General features: G+C 40.1%; 2 protein-coding genes across 3 annotated transcripts in view; one reads left to right on the top strand and one right to left on the bottom strand.

Annotated features, from left to right (window-relative positions):
- hydin (HYDIN axonemal central pair apparatus protein) overlaps positions 1-11,533 on the bottom strand; it is an 82,098-nt gene extending 70,565 nt beyond the window's left edge. The window contains exons 1-6 of the mRNA XM_076732516.1: positions 11,447-11,533; positions 10,027-10,152; positions 8,324-8,443; positions 7,843-7,977; positions 6,312-6,511; positions 6,026-6,150 (exon numbers count right to left, since the gene is read on the bottom strand). Coding sequence (XP_076588631.1) covers positions 6,026-6,150; positions 6,312-6,511; positions 7,843-7,977; positions 8,324-8,443; positions 10,027-10,152; positions 11,447-11,533 — 793 coding nt within the window. The remainder of the gene's footprint in view (positions 1-6,025; positions 6,151-6,311; positions 6,512-7,842; positions 7,978-8,323; positions 8,444-10,026; positions 10,153-11,446) is intronic.
- Positions 11,534-14,275: 2,742 nt separating this feature from the next.
- Positions 14,276-24,354, top strand: pnp6 (purine nucleoside phosphorylase 6). 2 transcript variants are annotated; one of them, XM_076733162.1, is made up of 6 exons: positions 14,276-14,435; positions 16,977-17,140; positions 17,248-17,351; positions 21,181-21,356; positions 21,446-21,636; positions 22,874-24,354. In XM_076733162.1, exons 1-6 carry the CDS (start codon positions 14,401-14,403, stop codon positions 23,068-23,070), a joined length of 867 nt encoding a protein of 288 aa, XP_076589277.1. In that variant the 5' UTR covers positions 14,276-14,400; the 3' UTR covers positions 23,071-24,354. The 2 variants fall into 2 exon arrangements, with proteins under 2 accessions (XP_076589277.1, XP_076589278.1); XM_076733163.1 differs by having other exon boundaries at positions 14,289-14,435; positions 14,808-17,140.
- Positions 24,355-25,509: the final 1,155 nt, after the last annotated feature.

The raw sequence follows: 25,509 nt of genomic DNA, 5'->3' as shown, positions 1-25,509 counted from the left end.
AAGCTAACCTTTGGTGTTTTAGCAACAAAAGCTGACATTTATTTCTGTTTGATTATGAGTCATGATTGTTTATTTAGTTTCAATGTGAACCTCATGCATACACATGAAAAACATGCAAACAAACAGCAGCTTGTTTATTTAGCTGTTTGTTTCTGGTTGTTTGGGGAATGGCTGGAATTGGAATTGGAGATATTTAATACTTTCTGTCCTTGCTTGGATTTTTGAAAATGGATATCAGTCACACAAATGTGTCATTTCTTTATATCAATTATCTTTAAAAAAGGTTCTATCTTGCCAGTTCTGTACTTTGAAACCCATACAGACATAGACATGTATGACTGAGAAAAACTATAACAGCTGCTGCTATGACTTTCCTTTCTTACAGGTGGAGCATGAATAGAACTTGTCTAACAATGACCCACAGCCAACAACTGAAATGTACTTAAACTGTTTGATCAAAAGCATTTTCTTTAAATCACTCAAAAACTAATTATGAATAAAAGCAATCAAGAAATCAACTCTAATTTCATTTTGTTTGTTTCATTCAACCTTCACTTGATGAGGCCAGTCCAGCAGTGACTAACAATCTTTTTTCTCAGGAAAGCAGCCCATTAACAGCAGACAAGCAAATCAATGAGGACACTACACTTCATAAGAACCTACACCCCATCAAAGAAAAAATCAAGAGAAAGGGATTCAGGCAAACAAGTGACTACTCCAAAGAAGAGAGTAAGACAATACCACAGACTGTTTCCTGGAGGTTTATCTTCCACAATAATAAGTGTTGAATGTGTTGAATTTTCATAAGATAAGCCATCCCATTAGGTTTCAAGTCCCGCTCAGTGCTGCCTGCATAGGAGAGCTTTTAATCCATCTCTGCCTTGGATTGAACACAAGTGAGCAGAAGTGATTAATTAGGGCCTGAGATACCTCGTTTCTGAGAAACATGAAAGCCTCAGAAGTAGCAAAACTCTCCCATTTCACTTATTTGGCTTTTAAATGCATTGACAATAAACTGAACCCAGTTCTGGTTCAGGGAAAAACAAACCAGACCGTGAAGAATGAGGGCTGGTTCAATCTATACAATGACCATGCATGCCCTGCAGTGAGAACACCTTAGAATTCAAGGAGTGCCTGTGTTTGCTTCCCACACGCCAGTTATCAATTAGATTTTCACCCTGTACCCAAAGGCAGAAAGAGGGGACACAAAAAACCTGGCACAGTTTCACAGGAAGGCCAGGTCTTTGCTTTCAGTCTGTGAGAAACACTACCAAGCTGTGAGATATCATCAGACAAGAGAAGAGGAGAGAAAAGAAAACATAGAGGAAAGAGGATGAGTGATAGAAGGAAATGAGGGAGAGAGAAAGAAGAATTGGGGAATGCAGCGAGAAAAGCAATTATCTCCCAGCATCCGTGTGCTATGACAGCAGTTGACAGGCAGGGAGAGCTGCAGCTTATTGCTAAGCTTTCATCATCACTGTCCACCAACCCATCTCCCCCCCGCTCGCTTTCTCTTCTCATAATTTCTCTATGTACACAGTGAGAACTCCTCAACACCCCCCCACCCCCACCCCCCAGCTACCTTTGATTATGGCACAAACAGCAGCTCTGCAGTGTGTGTGTGGACGCACATGCTCGTACTTACATTTTATGTGCTTGTGCTTCTTTATGTGCAGCTGCTTGCTGTGTGTGTGTGTGTGTGTGTGTGTGTGTGTGTGTGTGTGTGTGTGTGTGTGTGTGTGTTTGTGTGTGTGTTGCTTTTGTAAAAGGCTGTTGTGCTGAAGTCCCCTTGGTGCTATAGCCCTGTCAAAGCAGATGCCTCAGTGCTCCCTAAGAGCTGTCTGTCTTTTCATTTAAATCAGCAGCAGTGACAGAGAAGAGGGGTTTGTGTGTTGGAGGGAGGGGGGGTTACTGGGGCAGCACAGAGTCTACTCACTTTTAAGACAAAACAAGGATTTTCTTACACACCATGATGGAAAACAAGCTATCTGAGTAAACTGTTATTCTTGAAAGCTGCACTGGCTTTTTACTGACAATGGGAAATAAAAATGCAGTGGGTACCTGCATCAAGTACTGTGGTGTACATGCTAATGACACACGACATACTAACACACACAGGCTACATCAGCAAGCTTATGCTGAGGTCTCCAATGGGCCCTCAGTAGGGTAAAACCTTTTGCAGCATGCTGACCTGAAACATACATGAGCGTGTGAGAGACAGGGAAAGGTGCTAAATTAAAAATGACAGTCTCTTGATGGGCTGTAAGTGGTGTTCTGGACCTGGCCTGGCCCTCCCATTATAAAAGCTTAATGCTGCTGAGCGCCACTACTGTTGGCACTCCTTCAGTAGGCCTGCCTGTTTATGCAGCCACACAGCACCTCTGCTCCTTCAAGGTCACACACACAGGTGAAAAAAAAAGCAAAAAACTTTTCCAGTCCTTGGAAAAAAAAAAAAAAAAAAGCTCATCCACAAAGAGATGTTTTCTATAGATCCTGAAGTTTTGTACCCAAACAATCATCATTAAAGAGCAATACAGAAATATTTTATCGGATCTGTCTCTGCTCTGGGAAATGGCATCACAATAAATTAAATGATAAACTCAAAATGAATGAATATGAATACAAAGCCAGAACACTTCAGCTCTTATCCACCATGATCCAATCATAAACAGGCAGTTTTTTCACAAGGTGACTTTGCCGTGGTAGACTTTCAGGACTACTACTGATAACACAATGACTGTCGTATCAGCATGCTACTGAATTTTCCCTCATGTTCACTCACATTCAAACACACACAGTGTTTCACAGTAAAAATGGGGGTGGGGCACTGTGGAATATCCACCCAAGTGATGCATAGCTAACAAGAGCGAAGTCCGTTTTCCTGCATGGTACACAGCTGCTCTACTGTATTTGTTCACCACCATGGGAATTTTCTACTGAGAAAACTTTTATGGAGCTGTGTAGCTGAAATTAGCTTTAGAGAAGACTTTGATGTGGCTGGCTTGGGTCAGGAGTAAGGCTGATTTGGTTCTGATTGAAGCATCCTCTTTGTTAATCAACCTAGCCAGACACAATTGCTATTAATATTTTCAGCTAGCAATTTTGAGTTCGGAGTGCATATGAAGTGTGAGACTAATTGCTCTTTTCTAATCAAAACAAACCACAGTGTGCACTGGTCTAGTGCACATCTAGTGTAGTTTGGTCTAGTGCGCCAAATTACTGTAAGTTGAGGTTTTGCATTGAAACCTTCTGCTTTTAACTTATCATTAAATGTTTGCAATGCATCAGAGTGATAAAAAAAAACAGTTTTATTATACCATTCACCAAATTCATGTAGGGTGTTCAAAAAGGGGTGAATTGAAGCAAAAAAAAAAAAAAAAAAAGCAATTCAACACACTAAGCCCCAGTTAAATCACCTCTTCCAGTGCACTGATGTTTTCCAGCAACTTCTTCCTTTTACCTCTAATTGATCCCCTCGTGTGTTGACAAGAAAAGTCAAAAGCTTCGTCGTTTGCCTTTGATGGTAAGTCTGGCTAATTGTGCATGTTATTGAGGCTACCTTAAAAAAACCTGTGACCACTCAGTGTAAAACAACAGTACAGTATAGTAGTTGGTATCTGTTAACAAGACTATCATAAATGAGCATATTTATCACAAAAACACAAATTTGGAAACATTGATAGCACAATCAGTGGCCTTTAAGAGAAGCATTTATCAAGCAATGCTTTCACATAACATAAATGTTAATGATTGATGATTAATGATGAATGATTCATTAAAGGCACAATGTGTAAAATACAACCTGTTGAAGGTTGCTCCAACTAAATAGGGGGAACCATATCTCCTATGTAACTGCTAACTGCTGCTCACCACACTCTTTGCTGTGGCTGTCTTTGCCTGTAGTGACTAGCTGCTTCTTTGCTCAGTTACCCATTTAGCTAGAGGCCCTAATCGCTGACTGGATTCTATCCCGACCAAGAGCTCAGAGCACCGGAGGACTGTTGGTGTTTACGCTGCAGACACTGGAACCAGGCTCAGCAGCCTCCCAGATTTTCTTAGTTCGGTAAAAGAGAAACTTGATTTCTAAAGGTGCACGGTTGTTGTTTTCTGTTTAATAAGGAAAACAGGTGTCAGACTATTTCGTTTCTGGGCATTTTATGCGTTTAATTTGTTTATTCATTACAGTAAGACAGCTAAGAGAGATTGTGAAATGTAGCATGTAGTTGAGACACAGACAAACAAGGGACAGGTCAGGGCTAGCTGGTTAGTCTCTAGAGTAGAACAAACCAAATACATGAATATAAACTAATACACAAGAAGCAGTTTGGTCAAGTTATTCATTACTATGATGGTATTCCTTTTTTTTCCATGGAATGGCAATATTTACTGCTAAATTTTATGATCAAAGGAGATACCTAAACTGACATTTTCTGTCAGTATCGCTACTGTATCAGCAGTGCCAGTCACCTGTTTTTGTTTGCAAATATGCAAATAATCAAGCTTTGAGCAATGATTTGCAAAAGGTGTAGTCAGTCAGTCCAGTTTTCAAATACAACACTGTACTATGCAGAGACATCCAGAGACACTGAGATAGTGGTGGGTTAGTATATGCCCATTAAGATGTAATTTGAGAAGAAATCAGAGCAGAGAGAGGAGAAGAGAGATAACAGGCCCTCAGAGAAAGCTGCACTGAGCAGTAAATACAATACACCACGCCATCACGGGCTACATCCCCACTATGTTTGCAGCCCAATTCCCAAAGGATGCTGTAGATTCTCCTCTCATTACCATTACTTATGTCACCTTTGACTTCTTGGCCCCAAGTAGACACAAAACACACACACACACAAGCTCCAAAGTACCTCATTAGTATCTACTCATCTGCTACATCCAAGGTTAAATGATCATTCTGAATCCAAACCCAGCCACATTCACACGAGCAAATACAGTTGTACACGCAACATGTTGGATTTAAATTTCATTGAACAAGCTTGGGGAGTTCATTTGTGCTGGGTTGCTACAGACAAGTCTGTGGATGGAAAACACAGATAAGGACTGCATATGTGACAGAGGCACAGTGAAATACACACACGCAACAATATTTAAAAGACAAAATGAAACAAACTAGCTTCTCATCAGACTAAAGTGAATGCCTGTCTACCAGCCATTATCACCAAACCCTGAGCTGCACGAAGGAAATTACAGTAACCATAGTTTTGTTTATATGTGTGTGTGTGTGTGTGTGTGTGTGTGTGTGTCTCGATGGTGGGCCCTGTTCAGCAGTCCCGTTCTGCTTCAGGGTCACCATTGCTGCAGAAAGAGAATCTCATTATAGTGTTTACCTCAGTGATTACAGTAAACACATTCATCCTTTTAGTTCCACCCCATTTGACAATGCTGATTATGCAAACTCCTTTTTTGTAGATTTCTGTATAAAATCTCCACTTCCACCCGTGAGTGTGTGTGTGTTTGTTTCGTGTTTGTTGTGTGCCAGGCCATAACAGATATAATGAGACGATGTACAATGTTGAGGCAACACTGTAGTTTGAACTCTCACTGTGGGGGTTCGTGTTTGCGTGTGCATATTTGTGTGTTACAGTTGTTGGATTTTGATGACGTCAGATGAAATCCAAAATGTGTGACAAAGTGTTTTACAACAGGATAGGACGACAGTTTGAGAAACACTTTCTGTAAAATAAGAGAGAATATCTGAAAACTCACCGCCTCTCTTCTATGGAGGCATTTAAAGTACACTAGAAATTAGTTTCTGAAATATGCATAGATGGAGAAATAACACACCTGATGAGAAACTCTGCAAGTGCAACAAGGTCATTCTTATTATAAAAAGATTAGAATAGCTATGAATATTGCACTAGAGCTCTGGGATACTGAGAAATGACTTGATTTACACGACCTTTATCATAAGCTATGGTCATAAATTCCTATTAGTCACCAGTTGCTTGTTTTTTGTGTCACTAGCTTGCTTACAGTTTTGTTTCTTTTCAGAGGCCTGAATATTTCTCACCAGTGTGGTAGTGCAGAATCAGGTCATGGCTGTGGTCTCCGGTGGTCATCGGGTTGAAATCGACAGTTACCTGCATGCTCTCACCTACATCAAGAGTACCAGAGGAGGGCGTCACTGAGAAAGGCCTGGAAAAGAACAAAATAGAATGGAATTTCATAGGATGGAATCAAAGAAACTGATTCTCAGTTAGTACGTAACTGTATAACTTACACGTGTTACTCTATAGTAAAATATGTTAAATCACTGAGACACAGTAGACATAAGCCTATCCTGGTCTGACTCTCACCTCTGTGTGTGTAGCGTGAACTTAGCCTTGCTGTTTCCTATGTTGCGGACTAGGTGAGTCTTCTCTGTGGAGGCTTTCACAGGACAGACGGGTAAATGGAACTCATCAGGAAAGTCAAGAATGGCACGTGGCCCAATGGCACGGACTGGAACCTCAAACCGCTCCCTCTCTGTCACAAAAACCAGCCTGTGGTGGTAGTCCTGGATGGACAAAGTCAGCAAAACAACGTGTCAAACCCTCAAGCTCCATATATATGTTGTTGAGGTAGTTGTGAGATAATGACACCCACCCAGATGCAAGAGCACAAACACACACACAATCTGATTTTTTAGTCAATTAGCAACTACACAACTGTTTTTAGTATTTCTGAGTTAACGTGTGTACGTCTCTTAGCAAAACAGCCAAAGCCTGTAATAACAAAACTAAGCATCTACAGCCATATTAATGGCTGTGTGAAGCTGCATTTAGGTACAGTGATGCTTTGATCAAGATGCCAACATCAGCATACTCACTGCTGACGATACTAGCATGTTGATGTTTCGTAGACATGTTTTACCTTGTTCAACATCTTAGTTTAGCATGTTAGCATGGAAATAGTTGTTTATTAGAATGAAACATAAACCAAAATATTCGAGAAATTAAAATGTTGACCTGATGATGGCACTAGATCAATAATCAGACAGATAGAAGTTTTTACAGTTCATTGTCTGGGGATGATGAATGTCTGTCCCAAAGCTCACAACAATCTCTCCAATAGTTATCAAGAGATTTCCATGAAAAAAACCTCATGTCAGTCTCATGGTAGAGTGAGAGTAACTGGCTGATCACCAAAGTCACTTGTACCAAATTTCATTGCAATTCTTTCAATAGTTGTGATGATATTTCAGTCTGTGAAATATATATAATAATAATATTCAGTGGGCTATCCGAGTCACTGTCTATGCCATCACTAAAGCTACATTGACTTGAGACTAAAAACAGCTAAGTGTGGTGACCACTGTGAAACAGCCATGACACATATGAGGGATGATGTTACCGTTAATATAATGTTGCTATATTTCAAGTTGACCTTTGCTTCTCAAGTTTCACTTTCGCCAACAGTATCAGTAAAAGAGACGACAAAAGGATGTGCTGTTGTAACCTAATTCCTGACCCTTGACCCTTAACCCTCTGTCTCCAACTTACAGATTTGTGCACTAAATATGAATGCAAAGCAAGTGCATCCATTTTCAAGTATAATCTGTCACTCATTTTCATATTATATGTTTTTATTATCTATGAATTTTTGGCGTGTTATTGTCTACATTAGTGCTTACTTCAAGTACTAAATCTCTAATTTCACATTCTTACCCACATCCTATCCTCTGCTTCCCCTGCAGGTCTTATTACAGCCTCATCTAATCATCTAATCTAAATTCAGTATCAGCCTCATAAGTACACATTACCATGATACTTCATTGTGCTCCCTGAATCTAACCTTCTGTGCATAATTATTCTATGGAGCAGTTTGACTCCCCTCTGTCTCCAGTACCTTGTTCTCCTGTGGGGTGAAGGAGACTGCGAAACTAGCAGACATCCCTGGTACAACCTTGCTACCTGCCTCCTTTGGCCCGACCACATGGAAATACTCTAAGTCCTGCAGCTCCAGCCTCACTTGTCGTGGAACCTTGATGAGAAAAGGATGAAAAAATCACACCCCACTGCACACGTCAAAGAGCAACAAACACAGAGCTAGGCATACACACAAGTGATGATTTATTCATCATAACTTGATGGTGTCTTGTACAACTAAATCTTCTCCAATCCCCCATGAGCTTTTCAATCATTCTGCCATACTTATAGACGATCCATATCCCGTGACACACACACATGCACACCCACACCCACACACACACACACACACACACATGCTGTAAAACACCTGTCTGTTGTCCTATTTCTTGACTGAAATGTTGGCTTAGCAGCCATGTTGTTAGTGTAACTATTTACTTATTTATCACTCATTCACACACCGTGTCACTGTTGAAGAGAAGTAGCTGTAACTTGTAGGTCTGTGCAGGAGTGAAGTTCTGGAAGACCAGCTCAGATGGGTAGGGCTGGAAAAGCGGCTGATCCATATCCACCAAGGACAACTAAGACACACACACACACACACACACACACACACACACACACACACACACATACAAACGGTACATATACAGTAGTCATAACCATTCCTGACACTTTTCCAGTAAAAATGACAGTTTTTGTTTTTGTTGTTGAAGTCACACACACTGTCGCTCCACACACTGAGGGCAGAGTTCCTGGGTATGAACACTCCTTAGTGCTATCCATTTCAATCAGTCAGTGCTAAATCCATATAATATGCATTTGTCACAATGGTTTGGAAGCATATGAAGCATTCCTCAAGGAAAGCCCTGTACAGTCATTTATACCTACATAATTATATCATACATTATATTAAGGTATTTGAAGTCATTAATAACATGTATTTATTCACTTTACTGTTTTTCACAACATATTTAAAAAAAAAAAAAACAACTTATTTCTTCTCTTGCTGGGAATTAGATGGAAAGATCAATACTACTCTCTTATCTGTCTGTTAAATATGAAGCTACAGCCAGTAGGTGGTCAGCTTTACTAAGCATAAAGACTTGAATGTTGAAACTTGAATCAATTGGTTTAGCTTCAGACGGGCTGGTAGCTGGATTGGTCTTATTTTCACACAGAGCGAAACTAGCTGTTCCCTTGTTTCTAGGCTTCATGGTATGCTAAGCTAACCAGCAACTGGCAACTTCATATTGAATGGACGGGTATGAGAGCTGTATCAATCTTATCATCTAACACTGCAGGAAAGAGAATAGGCATGTTCCTTAATATGTCACATTAAAAACCTCTGAAATTCAATTTGAGTGATTTTCATCCAGTCTTTATCATTGCATCATTGCCAGTCATAGTGAAGATAATACTGTACTGGCTATTGTGTGCAATTTTGTGACTTTCAAGATGACCTAAACAGATCTTGCTGTCATTGTTCTCACCTGCACAGTGGGGTTTACTCATATTCATATTTGCATATTTGACAAGTCAACAAAAAATGTGAACAGGGTGCGATGCAGAAATGGGTCCTCTTAATTATGGTAAGGATGCATTTATAATTTCATAGGCATTTCATGAGCTTTTTTTTTTGCTCCAAGCCACCATTAAATTTGATTCAAAAAGTACAGAGGATTCAGTCACATTGGTTGCCCTCTACCCGTCAATTAGTGCCTGCTGACTAAGGGGAGGCAGCTTTGGTACAATGTAAATGACCTTAGCAGACAGTACATGCTCTGTATGCAGGGAATTAATGATGAAATAATTACATGACTATGAAAGTTTGAATGCCTTGTTGTTGTTTTTTCTGGTCTTATCTATCTTTTCAATGAGTCTGTCATATTCATTCATTTTATTGAGATATATTTTTTCATTTATATATCAGTTCAACCTTTTGGAGCTCACATCTAACTTACTTTAACTGAACAATGCAAATGCTCCACACGTACAGTATATTCTAGTTAGCAGTGCCTACTGGAACCTTTCACTATCACTGCACTCTGCAAGCATTTTTTTCTGGTTGCAGTCTCATTACAATTTAGCTTTATTTTGTGTATAATGAAAGTATACCAAGTTATTAAGCTACTGAGGTATCACAACATTGGATGGCATTTACTTTGTGATGCGTAGTCTTGCTCATGTCAAGCAGTTCCAGGATGCGGGGCGGGTGCACCTCATTGGTGTTAGCCAGGTGCTCCTCTGTGGACTGTAACATCTCCTGAGTGTAAACAGATGGAGTCACCTGCAAACACACAGCAGCACAGTCTATTATGTTAACTGCACTGATAACCTGTTTACTGCCTCTTAGTTCAGTCATGATGAGGCACCACATCAAACAAGACTGTTACAACTGATGGAATGGGGAAAAGATAATGAGCACAAGAGCTGTAGGCTGTCACCTTAAAGCTGTCATCAATGACATATGCACAGATGCCTGCATCAAGAACATGTACATGAGTTTTCATGTGCTCAGAGAGCATTAATATTCTTCCATTCAGTGAGAACTGTGCAACATTTGGTGGTTAATATCCTGTCCACATAATCTTCTGGCATCTCTTTATCAGTGCACCAGAAGCAAAGAAACATCTAACTGCACTTAGCCTATTTCGAGGATATGTCAGAAAAGGATTTTAGCTTAAAATCTAAATGAATAATGTAGCAGAGGGGGTTACTGTATATGCAACATTCAATAGCTGCCAGTTTGATGTGTACTCATAATCCACTATTCTATTATCCAGGCAGCAAAGCTGTATGAGTAAATATTATTCTTTAAAAGGTCATGAAATAGTATGACTTTTCATTAGATGGTGACTTCTCAAAAAAATCTCCTGAAATGTAATAATTTGGTGTTAGGCCCACAGAAATGTCAACATAGTGCTGTTGGATCTAAAGGTTGCACTGCTTTACTTAAAAAGATATATATTATTATCCTGTCATATTTCAATAGTTTGTTACACTTAGCAGTAAACATAGAGAAATGCAAGGGGTATAAAGTACTATAGTGACTGAGAAATATTTTAAAGATGTTAATTAATACTTTTGCATAATTTGTGTATGCATTGCACTTCACTTTTGTTATCACACAGATAATGTGCTCAACAAAGTTTGCTATTTGATGAAAAATGAACAATCACAACAATTGAAATCAATATAATCAACTGTCAGAACAGAAAATCCGTTTTATGTGATTTTCATTTTGACCTGAGAAAAATCTCAGGTCAAAAAAAAAGTTCCTCCTCCTCTTCTCACCTACAGAGAGAGCAGAAGACTAAAATTGCTGAGCTGAGGTCATCGCAACAAAACACTGCAGTCAGATATTGATTTTTGCTTCCTCTGAGAAGCCAAGATAATTATTAGGACAATATGTCACTTGAAGCAGCTTCTTTAAAACAATGGACAATGTCCAAAATGTAGACACAGGAAATTGGGCCCCTGTTAATTCATGAGGAGAAACCTGGTTTCATCATCTGATTACTTCAGCTGGATATTTCTAATGATGTGCAAAGTTACAAGCTGTCTTGACATGACACCCTCACCCTTCTTGGCTTGTCATCCTTGGGAACAAGTTTATAATTCTTTAACAGCAGCCTCTTTGTTCTTGAGGGATGCAGAGAGGTTGTCATTTTGGATATGTTTTGAAGGAAACCTGCCAAAAAAAGAAAGAAAGAAAGAAAGAAAGAAAGGACATGGAAGAGAAGAGAGGGTCATTCAGTACAAAGCTAAGTAAATGTCCATATTGTGCTAACTAGCTAACTAACTAGCTTTAATGTGATGCATACATGTAGGATAATTGTAACTTGGTAGACTAGCGTTAACGTTTTTAACAAATAACGGACAGCAGTTAGGTAGTGCAAGTACTGCAAGCCCTGTCGCTACTTTTGGAGGAAATTTATTCTAAAACTACTTGAAACGGATAAAAATACATGTAATGTATTACTCAGAAATATGCTTCGACATTATTTGCTCGAACTCACTAGAAAAATATTCGCATTCAACAATCGACGTGAAGCTGTAGAATCTGCTTTCCTTGGCTAAAAACTTGTCCTCCGTCACTAAACGTTGGAGTAAACTTCATGGGTAGCTAAACATGTTGTCTTATTTCACCGACAAGAAAAAAAAACACAAGTATTACCACTCTGCAGGTGAATAAACGGCGCATGTAGTAACTCTGAAGCTCTTCAAAATTCAGTCACAAGCGACCGAGTCCACTTCGTTGTGGTGTGTTGCCGTGGCAACGCACTGAACGACTTACCAGTATGCTGCTTTCTGATTGGCTAAAGGCTCCTTCCATTTAAAAAGATGGCTGCAAAAACTTTAAAATGTTGAGAGGAATGGTGCAGGTGATGCCGTTTTCTAGGGAGTCTATCGTTGGACACAAGCTACTCTGAAACATAAGGTCCAACTGACCTGATTCTCATCAGCTAGTCTAACAGATCAGTCAGGCTAAAACTAAGATTTAAACACTGGTGAAGCAGATTATACTGGTGTATAGGTAGGAATACCACGATGTAAAAATAAAACTAACGTTACTCCATTACAAGATGAGCTAATGATGACCTATTTTATATTGCCTACTGCTACTGCAGCATCATATTTTATGGGATGATGACAATACTTCCCTCCCTAATGTGAGTAAATGTATAAAGTAACATCAAATGGAAACAGCTGTATTTCTGTGAATACTTTATATCTAATTTTAAATTTAAATTTTATTTCTATAAGTATTGTTATACTTGTTCAAATGTAATTTGTTTAATTTGTAATTTGTGACATTGAATTTGACCATAAGTCAGATTAAAGCGGTTTGTCTTGGTTTATTGCATGCTAATTTAACACCTAGCCCCAAAGTAGAAATGATAAACAGTTATGAGATGTGTCCCATTTTGTATGTCGATATGTCAACATCTGACATCCATTCTGACTCTCTCTCTCTCTGACACCCCCCCCCCCCCCCACACACACACACACACAAGCACACAAAGTGTTTAGTTAATGTGTTGATTTTGTGTGTGTGTGTGTGTGTGTGTGTGTGTGAGTGTGTTCAAGAGGGTCATGATAAGGACAAGGGGAACTACAAGGGATTTGAAAGCCCAGTGAGCATGATGACAGGGCAGGAATTTCTAATTTAATCCACAACTTTGCAAATCCACTTATCTATCCGTCTTGACTGACTGTGTTCATGACAAACACGGACTGATGTCTTACAGAGGTTACTAACCTTTTTCTTTCCCCACAAGTAGACACACCACTGCTTTTCCCATGAGCCCCCATCTGAGAATGTCTTTTTCTTGCAGTGTATTATCAGTTATATTTTATAGATTCTGTCCCACAGCTGAGTGTGAAGCACTGAAATAGCAATGAAATTTAAATGATCTGGTATCACTGCTCACATTCAGGTCAAAATGCTCTTTCAAAGCCTTCTGCACATTGTAAGGAACACAATTCTTTATTCTGTATTAATTTTTTTTTTTTTTTTTGTTGACTTACAATTAGTCAGATTTATATATATTAAGTCCAAAATTACTGGCATTAGCTTTATACAGTAAAATACCCACTATGGGTTTGTTTTGCATGGTAGAATGTAAACTCCCCAACTGTGTTAAAATCTCCAAATCCCAAGAAAAAGCAATGAGGACATGACCTGTCCTCCTGCCTTGGATATGCTCATTCACTTCAATGATTCAGATCATGAAGTCTGTTAATCAGAAAGTTAAACTGAAATTATAGTTTTACTACAGTGTGCACTACATCTCTTGTTATCTTAGATATTGTAAGAGTTTATTTGATTATGGGTCATTTTACCATATTGGTTTACAGTTCGCTTGACTTCTACATTTATGATCTAATTTAGCTACAGCTGTTTGATGTTGGTATTGTTTTTGTGCTTTCTCAAACTATCACTTTCATTCTCTCCTAACTCATGAGTCAGCTCTTTGAATTGTTGTGCTGCCTCTGTGTGTGTGTGTGTGTGTGTGTGCATCTGTGTGTGTGAGAGAGGGACATAAACTGTTTGTACTCCATGTTTCAGTTAGGGCACATATCATGCAGAAAATCCTGGATTTGAGGTGTTTCACCAAACTCAGTGACTTGTAGCATCAGATCATTTTGCATTTTATTTTTTAATGTGCATTAGAAAGTTGTTGCTGATCTTATCATTTTCCTCATCTTTCTGATTCTCTTTCCCCCTGTTGCCCTATCATTGTTTCTCCCTCTGTTCCCAGCCCTGTCTCTCTCAGTGAACGGATCAGTGAGCTGCCCAGCCTGGTAGAAAATTGGATTTAGTCTAGTTCAAAGGGACCGGCGGTCCGCGTAAGCCGCGCCCATTCGCCCTTGTACGCCGTGACGTCAGAACGTAGCATGACCTCCGCCAGTCAGTGGAAGCAGAATCTCTCATCAGCCGATCCGCGACCGTGAACTCAGCACGGGAAGCGTTTGTCAAAACGATACAAACAACGTGTTATCAATAGCTTGCTCCTGCTCATCGTCAGATATGGACACAGCGTCCTCCCCTTCCGCTCACTGCAGGTAAGACCGGTGGATGCTAGTGGAAATGAGTTGTCAAGGCTACCCTATAGCCTAATGATATTGAGGGATATCCAGTGGTGTTCGACGCATAACGCCTGTGTCATCAGGGAAGTCTGCATGACGCAGCCCGGTGGAGACTTTTGAATCGTTTACAGAAGCCAAGGCGACAGTAACGTGAACGCTTTATTTTATCAGCAGCTTATGGGGGCTTTTCTCCCACGATGACACCTCTGACGTAATCACGTATGTAACAGGTGGTAGCATTATATATGTCGCAGCCATACAGTCTGATTTCTCTTTACATAAACACGTCGACTTCCTTTGAACAATGTCTTTGCCTGCTCACTGAACAGGCCGGTCTTGTGTTTCTAGTTGTCTAGCCTCGGAGCTTAACGACAGCCTGTGGTGATCAGACTCGTTTGGAGGATGACGCGCAGCGTGGAGGCCGTACCGCTCCTCTCCCTGCCCACAGCACCACGGACAGCTCCGCGCGCAGCTGGCCGCTCCGCGAGAGCCACACAGGGGAGAGTCCACGAACTCACTCCCTGCACTGAGTTGAATCTCTCACATAATACATACTTTGCTTTCAGAGGCATGAGTTAGCTATATGATCATTAAACTGGGTTGGACGCAGGGTTTATCCTTCTGTTAAAGCAAAGAAAAGGGGGTTGTGGTATATGCACAGAATGAATTTAAGTATATTAGTATTATTTCATTCCCATGAAAAAAATATTTAATTCTTGCTCAAACTGAATCAAATGGTTTTCAGTACAAGAACAAAATCCTCAAATAACTCTTGAAAAACATCTCGGGAGACACTTTTAGACTAAACATTTTAGTTTTCCCCTTTACCATCCTCCTTGTTTATAAGACCAAGTCACTGATGCTCGTATAAAACATGACAACACAACTACAGACACATGGAATGTCATCATGTTTTTGATAAGACATATTCTTTTTATGGCTGGATTACACATTGTTCTCCACGGCTGATGTCTCCACGCTTCAGTTTCTTGGGTTTATGAATCACTGATTAAAAAAGATGTTCCTCAGTGGTCAGGTTAAATGACCTGAATTGCGTCATTCGTCCCCCACTGCCTGCTGACACCAATCCTGAAACTCTGTTTATGAATTACACACCAACAGAACAACAGGTTACAGCAGCTACCTGTATGTCTGCCTGAGCCTGTGTGGTTGTGTGTTTGTGTGTGTAACGCTGTCATTACCACCTGAAGAAATATGTGAAGGGCAACTTCTGCAACTGACAGGCCTGGAATGACGGCCATACGACCAATTGTGTCTGCACCCAATACATGGATCACTTGTAAGGTGTTGTGATAATTCTCCTTGAGAAAACAGAAATACCTATTGTAATGAAAGATCCCAGCTCCTTTTCGAGCTTGAATTCGATAAACAAGGGGGAAATGTGGGAAGATTAAACACCCCAGGCTAGTGTGATGTAGATGTCATCTTATATGCAGCTCTATAATGAGGCTCAGAGTGGTCAGGCTCTGTCCTGCTGCACATTGGTCTGCTCAAGGCTGCAGCCTGAGGTGTCATTGTGTTCTAATAACAAAGCTTGACACAGGGGGAACATTGACAAGGTTATGGTTTTACAATCAGATTTACGACCTGAATTACACACTGTTTCAGACTCTGTATAATGTTGTACCTCGAGGCATTTCCAATCAAGTTGGCATCCCTGAGCAATAATTGGGCTGGTACACCTAAAGAGGTTGAAACCCAAAAGTCTGTTGCACAATGTATTATTTATCTTTTTTTTTTTTTTTTTTTTTTGCACATTGTTCATTTCCATGTGCTGTTACTTAGTATTTAACATGGCTGTTACAGAATATTGAACAATACTATACTGACATTGCGCTACATCTTGGTGTGACTTTCAAAAAGTTGGGTTTCCATCCAGACAAAGACATCCTGTGGTTATATATATATGTACTACACAAGACTGGATTTGTTGTACCTTATGTCGACTTATCTCTTTATCTACACATTGAAATAGAGCCAAAGCCTGAGGTGAACTTAACTGAATTTTCAGGCCTTGAGCTTAAAAAAGGCAACAAGCTGAACTTGTTCTACTGTGGAATCTGCGTTCATGAAGGTGTCTGTGCATTAATATGTTTTGTTTGCAGGAATGTAGCCTTCCCTGGCTTACAATGTATTGCATATTTATTTCCATAGATATACTGTACTGTACTCTCTCCCTCCACTCCTATGTGATCTATATGTTCCTTCACAGTGACTATCTTACTCATTGTGAAAAGAGACAGTGCTGTAAGTTTGCTTCACAATAGCTGTGACTTAATTAATATTCCTGCTTGCTCTCCTCAGACAGTGATGACTCTTCATGCTAAACATGAGACTGATGTTGATTACTATTTATAGTGTTTATTCCCTGGTGATAATGATGATGATGGTTATGCTGATAATTATCACAGAGAAATGCATCTGATTTATCACTATCAGAGCTACGGTTAATGATATTTGATATTGCTCAATATTTTTCCATTGTTTGGGATACAGTTATGAAGAGTATAAGGAGACAGCAGACTGGCTGCTTGCCCACACAGAGCAGCGTCCTAAAGTGGCCATTATCTGTGGCTCAGGCCTTGGCAGTCTGGCTGACCTGCTGGATGACAAGACTGTGTTCCCATATAAGGATATTCCACATTTTCCCATCAGCACTGGTAAATTCTCTTTGACACATTGCTTTTTATGTAAAACCTATTCTAAATATTTTGAAAGTGGACATCAGCATGCTCCCAACTGCTCATGGTGTATGTGTGCTGTGCAGTGCCAGGCCATGCTGGCCGGCTGGTGTTCGGGAAGCTGCAGGGCAGTGAGTGTGTCTGCATGCAGGGGAGATTCCACTTCTACGAGGGCTACAACATACGCACGGTAAGCTGCAGTACCTGAGGCATATGAAATAATGCTGGTGGACCATTTTTAGCAGTAAGGCTGCCACAGTGTTATCGCTAAAGGTGAGCTTTAAACACCTTTTAGAATTAGTTGGTTTTGTAATAATGTATTTAATAAATTAATAAATTCAGCCATACTGATGGTTGCGTGAAGCGGTGCTTATGCAGCTTGATGCTAAGGTCAACATGCTAATATGCTCACAGTGAAAATGATAAAATGCTGATGTTTCAGGTTCACCATCTTTGATTAGCATGTTAGCACAAGTGACATGTGGTGAGGTTCATGACTGGTGAGGCACTGACTCCTCTGGAATCAGTTGTAAAAATATATGTACCCGAAATAGAAGCTTATATTTCAATTTTGACCCTAATTGAAACATTTAGTTGTTTAAAAGCATTTAATTATGCTTTAATCAATTCCACACTGTTCAACAATACGACAACAAGAAAAACAAAAGAATATTTAATATAAGGTCAAATTCGATTTTTTATAATTTAAATGTTTTTATTTTGGCTGATCTCTCTTTTTTTAATTAAAATTGAACATTCACTATCGCCCTCTGCATATGAGAGCACGCAGCGGCGTGCATTGCGCCAGTGGAGCTCAGCACTGCCACCTATCAGTGCGACACGGTACTTTCTGCCTCACCTGGAGCATTTTCACTGCGCATGTATGGCCGATATAAAGAGAGACAGCAATGAGCATGTGCCAACTGCCTGTGTCAGTCAGTGTGTGTGGCACAGCGCTGCCAGAAGTGAAGCATGGCTCATCACTGCCTCACCTCACCCTTCTCCCTGTATTTGAACAGGAAATGCGTAAATTTAGCAATTTTGACCATAGAAATGTTGAATTCATGCAGTAAACAAATTTATAGAACAGTCATGAGTTTAAGTCCGAATTTCCTCCTCTTAATGAATTTATAAACCACAGCAAGTTTTTTTAAATTATATTTTAACAGGTGAGGCACTGCCTCCTCTGCCTCCCCTGACCGCACGTCACTGGTTAGCACGCTAACATTTGATAATTAGCACTTAACAACAAAGTCATCTGAGGCTGATGGGAATGTCATTACTTTCACACTAATGACATTCCCATCAGCCTCAGCTTTCTGTCTCAATTTCTGTCACAAGCCAACTTGCTTCTGGATTTTGAAACCCTGCTGATGCAAATGATATACTATACAGGATAAGTGAACTAAAGCTGGCAGTTTAAACTCTGACTTTGTCTGACTTTGAGAAAACATTCACAGCTTCTGTAGGTGTAGGCCTAATCTTTAACACTTCCTTTGTTATTCCTGTCACGGATGGAGGCTCTTTACAAGACATGGAATTCATTCAATTTTGAACTTTGGCTGATAATTAGTAGATACAATATTGATAAGTAGTACTTAGATCATACTGCCAGTAAAAATCATTACTTTTGTTTTGGAATGTAATAACTTTCAATTCAAACTGGACTTTCTTTAATACAGTTGTACACGATTTCAGAGAAAACCCTCTCAGAGACACTTAAGCCTTTATATCATCCTTATTCATGATTTTGTAATTTTGCAATATTAGTTTGGGCAAACTTGTTGTCTTGTCTCTTTCTCACTAGAATATGACAGACCACATGACAGCTCATAACTCTGGCTAACAATTTACCATGTGTGTTGAATGATCAGCTGCAGAATCCTGATGACAATAGTAAACCACTCAGTGTGTCATAATGTTGATATGGAACTGGCCTTTGGCCTGTGGCGACATTGTATCTTGGTTATATTTATTTTATTACCAGCTGTGATGTACCATCATATCCATATAACCCCACAGAATCAGTTTACACATACAACAATGGAAAGCCAGATGCATTAAGACCCTCCCATACCCGGTTAGGCCTTCAGACAGTGATGTTCTGTGAAATGTCTCCAGTATTCTGTCTTAAAATCCTAAACAGACCTAAAGGTCAGATGAGATGAGAATAAGTTTTTATTTCTTACAGTAGAGGTGTGGCTCTGTGGATAGCAATGACAGTCAGTCAGTCAGCCCACAACTACCTTTTTTAATTTGTCCAATACAAATTATGGACAAATACCTGAAAAAAACAAGAAAAAAGAAAAAAAAAAGCTAATGCTAAAACCAACCGCCTTAGCTGCATTTTGTGATTAGTGCTAATTATCTAAGATTGGGATGTTAACATGCACTAATCAGTGCTGTCCCAAAGGCTAAACATTTACATGTTAGCATTGTCATTGTGAGCATCTTAACATGTTGATTTTGGCATTTACAGCCCAACCCAACCCCACAACTTTTCCATTCTTGGGAAAGTTGTGGAATGTTCCAAAAACACCTGTTTGGAACATTCCACAGGTAAACAGGTTGATTGGTAACAGGTGAGTGTATCATGACTGGGTATGAAAGGAGCATCCTGGAAAGGCTCAGTCCTTCACAAGCAAGGATGGAGAGAGGTTCACCACTTTGTGAACACATGATTGGATAAAGGATATTACTACATGAGCTCAGGAACACTTTGGAAAATTGTTGCTGGTTAACACTGTTTGTTTGCAAATGTGATTGCATTCTGTTTTTATTTATGTTCTACACGACATCCCAACTTTGTTGGTAATCTGGGTTCTAGTTTAAGGGTTAAGCCACCACCTCACTGCACCACTAGTGTGGCCGTGTACCCTTAAACAGAACTACTCTTGTAAGTTGTCCTGTCAGTTTATGTGTGATATTACTGAACAATCATTAACGACTGAAAACTAGCCTGACAGGCACAAATGTATTGCCACCCATGAGCCTTTTGGCTAATAATTCAGTAAAGTCAACTCATTAACACTTCCCTCCAGTTTAACCACAGTCAGTCCTGATGTTACATGCTTTCATTTCATCCCAAACAAGTCACAAGTCAACTTAAAACACATTCCACCATTATATGCAAAACTCACATCAAACAGGCCAATGTTCCAAAATGACAGCTCTGCCCTTTTCAAGAAACCAGGGCACTTGAAAACATTTCTGCACTAACTAGCAAAACGCTGTCACACAATTCAAGCTGTAGAGAAATGTGACTGCAGTGAGAAGTAACAACAGTCATTTACAGGCCATCAGCTGTCCTATAAAGGTTAGTACAGAACCACAGCTGTTTCTGCAACATCCTGCTTATCTGAGCATATTGCATTTCCTGTTTTATTTTGGAAGTCTTGTTGTTTCAGTTTCTGCCCTTGTGTATTTCCCACCTCCTATATTATCCACACCTGCTCCTAATTTTGCCATCATCCAGCCCTGTATACACCGTATACTCCCCTGATTTCCCCATTCTTCAGCCAGATTGATCCTCATGCAGCATTACCAGCATTTACCAGCATTAGCTTACCAGCATTCTTTCTAGTGTTTGTTCTGATGTTTTTTGACTTAGCTTTGTGTACTAGCTCTTGAATTTTTTCCTCCTCCCTGCCTGGATTTGTTTGCCTTGATGGGATTGACGTCCTCTGTTTGACTGCCTGTTTCTTCAGTAAAGACTTTTTTAACTTTACCAGTGTGTTTCTCTGCATTTGAGTCTCTGGCTTGACTCAGAATCATTACAGTTTCAGACATTCACGGTTCCACAAGGACCTACAGTAATAGAAATCCTAGAGTCAATCTCCATCAGTGTATGCAGAAGCTGCCCTTTTAAATATTCTGGCTTCTCCTGTGATGTTTTCTCTTCTGTTGTTTCCAGGTGACCCCAATCTTGTGACTCCTATTTGTAATAACCTGATATGAATCAAAGCAATAGACAGTATCTGTCCCTGAAGAACAGAGTGTTTGTCACTGACATGCTCCAGGTGACCTACCCTGTGCGAGTCTTTTTCCTGCTGGGCGTGGAAACTCTGATCGTGACAAACGCAGCCGGGGGACTCAATGGCTGCTACAACGTGGGAGACATCATGCTCATTAAGGATCACATCAACATGCCAGGCTTCGCAGGGCAGAATCCGCTGTGTGGGCACAATGACGACAGGTACAGCACAAACACCAAGGCAGGACAGTGAAAGTGTAACTCCCGGTCTTACAGACTATTTATGTTCCTTTCATTTATCATCTCTCCAGGTTTGGAGTGCGTTTCCCTTGCATGTCAGATGCATATGATCGTGACTTGATGGTTTTGGCCAAGCAAACAGCAAAGGAGCAGGGCTGCGACAGCTTCCTGCAGGAAGGGGTTTACTGCATGCTGGCAGGACCGACATATGAGACCATTGCAGAGTGCAGAGTCCTGCAGATGTTGGGGGCTGACGCTGTGGGTTAGTACAGCTCCCTCATGTTCACTTAAAGCGATATTGATGTGGGAAAGCATCTCTACAGTACATCTACAACAGGAAATGTTTACTATGGATGTTTAAATCAATATTAATCTATTATTTGGATGAAAAATAATGCACTCTGAAAAGATATAAACAGCATTTGAATTTTGCAGTAGTATTCCACCTGGAATAGGAGTTGCTAGTAGCCAATAGAATGGTGCAGATTTGCCAGAACGTAAACAAATAGGCTGTAGGCTAAACCCACAGATCATTTTAGGTTCAGTATTCAGCCATTCAGCGAGATTCATCCTCAGTCACTTAAGAGCAGGAGATTAGTCAGGCAGTGCAGGATAAAGCTTGACTGATATTGCTGTTATATTTAATCTCGTGATGTTGAAGCCCAGTACCTTGCATGACTTGACAGTGAATGTGTGCTGAAGTTAGCGGCTGCGCAGGCAAAGTGGCCAAGAGATCTTGTCAGATATTTTGGAAACGTGAAGGCCAAATAAACGCAGCATTTTCATGTCACCATATACATGAGTTAGTGAGTGAGCTGCTCAGGTGTTTGGTTCGTACTGGGCTGGTGTTTATGATTGTAAGACGTTTGGCTTTCAGCTGGTTAGCTGACTAGTTTTACACTGAAGCTCCTTCTGCTGCTTTAAAGAAAATCTGGCTGAAATGTCAGCATTTCCCATTCTTGCCTCATGATAGTTTCACATCAGCGTCCCACACATATAACTAACACTGGAGACACTGACCGACATGCTCACACACACACACACACACACACACACACACACACACACACACACACATACACACACACACACACACTGAGTTCTGAATGTGCTGTTTGTGTGGGCTGCTGGTGTAGTTCAGATTTTCATTTTTGAAACGATGTTTTTCTCTCATCTTTTGTGGTTAACAATATCACGTGAGCCTGTGTTACAGTTTGAGTTTGGAATTTAAAGATGTTTGAAATCATCAGACAGAGGAAAGTTGAATTATGGGAAATGTAGGATCCTGTATTTTTATAACCATTTTTGAACTATACAGTATACTAAAGATCAGGATATGCTGGCCTCTGCTCCATCAATTTTGACCATTACTTCTTAAATCCATCTCTTCAAGTCTCCCGATTTTGTGAATGTGCAATACTAAATCACAGGATTGGCTCTTTAATGTCTTAAATATTTGTCATGTCAGCGCACCTGAAACAGATTTCTTCCTCCTATAGGTATGAGTACAGTTCCCGAGGTGGTGGTGGCTCGCCACTGTGGCTTGCGTGTCTTGGGTCTGTCCCTCATCACCAACAAGGTTGTGACAGATTATGACAGCAATGAGAAGGCAAACCATGAGGAGGTGCTGAGGACCACCCAGCACCGAACCCAGGACCTCCAAAAGCTCGTTAGCCACCTCATCACCAAGATCTAGTACCTTCATCTGAAATCTGCTGACAAAAAAAAGTGGGTGCAGGTGGTGCGCTGGTCAAGTTGGTGTGCTTAAGTTGTCTAAGTATGGTACTGGCTAATGCAGTTAACTGGGGGTACGAGTGAGGTGTGTGTGGTAGAGGGCCACTTAAAGAAACAAAGAGCTAGAAATGTGGACGGCACTTGATGAATGTATGTGTCTGACAGCTTCCTAATTTTTTTCTTCAGAGGTGCAATAGTATCTATAAAGTAAAAGAGCAACAACTAGCCAGTTAGCTATTAATCTAAAAGTTTAATAGAAGTCAAAGATTGGCTATGTTTGCTTTGATTTTAACACTTTTTAGCATGGCACTGTTCATTCCTCTTGGTCAAGTAATGATCATTAGTAATTACTAGACCCTTTGAATGACAACCCATGGGTGTCTCTAAAATCTGTGGGTGACATATTTACTTTTCTTTTAGTTTTATGGTATGGAAAGATCATGAGTTATGATTACAGTGTACTACTCTCTTATTTAAAAATGGCCACGTTCTCACATATCCCAGATCATGGATCAATAAATGTAATAGGAATACAGTGGTGGCTATTGTACAACCCCCACTGGTGTGTATTTCTGTCTTGGACTGTCTTTTCCCTTTACTACCTGTCAGGGTTGGCTTGGCAGCTTTCGAAAAGACTGGGATCTCTCGGATAGCTGAACTTGTAAATTTGAGTGCATCTAAGCAATCTAAGCATTCAGACAATTTTATGGTCAGTTTATGATACTGACTAATAATGACTACCAATGATGGACACATGACGCCTTAAGATGTACTGGAATGACTGTGTCATGGTTAGTAGTTATGGTCACTGAGTTGCTTCCTGTTCTTGTTGACGGAGACTAAATGTTGTCTTTACCTCATCTATAAATGACTAAATCTCTAATCTATTATTAAGATTTACATGCTGTCACTGAAACCCTGTTCATTAGTTATACTTACCTTGGTTACATGAATACTCTTCATGCTATATGTCAGGTGCCTTTAGTGAGAGCTACGTATACAACTACTACCTATGAATGCATCATCTACGAGCTTAAGGTGTTTTCAGAGGACACTATGCACTTATGTGTTAACACTGACATGTTGGTGCAGGGCGAGAGTGAACAGCTCAGTACTCCTCTAGCTGGGAGTTAATCCATTGAGTAATAGTTCCTAACCAGAGAGAACGTAGAATAATTCTTGCGATTATCCTGGAAGTTACTGTAATTTATTAACGTTGTACAATAAAGACTTATTTTAGCTAACATTCCACTGTGATCCAATCAGTCATTTCTTTTTGCAGTGGACAAATCATTCATTCATTCATCTTCTATACCGACTGTCCCTTCCAGGGTTGCGGGGGGGCTGGAGCCTATCCCAGCTGTCAACGGGCGAGAGGCGGGGTACACCCTGAACCGGTCGCCAGTCTATTGCAGGGCAATATATAGAGACAGACAACCATTCATGCTCACACTCACACCTAAGGACAAGTATCAGAGTCGCCAATTACCCTAATGAGCATGTTTTTGGTCTGTGGGAGGAACCCACACATGCACGGGAAGAACATGCAAACTTCACACAGAAAGGTCCTGCCCGACCCAGGGATCGAACCAATTGACCTATTTTAGCTAATTATAACTCCATATATTTATTGATAAAAATAAATATGACAAAATGGCAACGAAATCCTTGTTGGATCTGCTTTTAAGAAGGAAATAAGGTTTGAACTGAATCTGTTTCACAACCATGGAGAATTCCCAGTTTTGGTGATGTTGTAGATCTGTGCATTTATATATGTAGCAAACTAATGAATCACTATAAACGCACAATATAACCCACAATAAAGAGTCAAAGGCTAATCAGGTGAATCAGTTATGAAATATGAAGGTTTTTCTGCAGTGGTTTGCATTTGGATCAGTTTTGCTCGTACACCAAGAGACCACAACACTGTAATATCAGTGAGGACTATAATAATGAAAGCTGGGCCTGAAGTTTTCAATCTTCTCTGCGCTGATCTGTAACCTCCTGCCAGGTTCCCTTGATCATCTCATTAATTAGAGCTGGGAATCTTAGATCAGCACTCCACCTCTCAGAACATCAGGCTCAAGATCAAGATGCTAATGGAAATCTTAAAGGGGAATTCCATTCTGAATGAAACATCACTGAAGTGTAAAAGTCGCTCCATACACAATAAACAGGGAAACTTGTGATTTACGTACACCTAATTAATTTTAAGATGCACTACCAGACTTGTTACTTTCCCGTGCAAGCACATCTGCGAGTTTACCGTTTTGTTTCCTTGTTAGTCTTCTCTTGTTTGCTTGTCTTCCAAACGCTTGTCTTTATTAGACTCAATAATACTGTATATTTTGTGCTCAGGTGAATCATAAAGACTGTATCCAGGTCTCAGGTCAGAATGTAA

The sequence above is a fragment of the Chaetodon auriga genome, chromosome 6 (assembly GCF_051107435.1).
Source record: "Chaetodon auriga isolate fChaAug3 chromosome 6, fChaAug3.hap1, whole genome shotgun sequence".
NCBI lineage: Eukaryota > Metazoa > Chordata > Actinopteri > Chaetodontiformes > Chaetodontidae > Chaetodon > Chaetodon auriga.
Note: the sequence above shows the minus strand (reverse complement) of the source record. Positions and strands in the feature narration are given on the sequence as shown.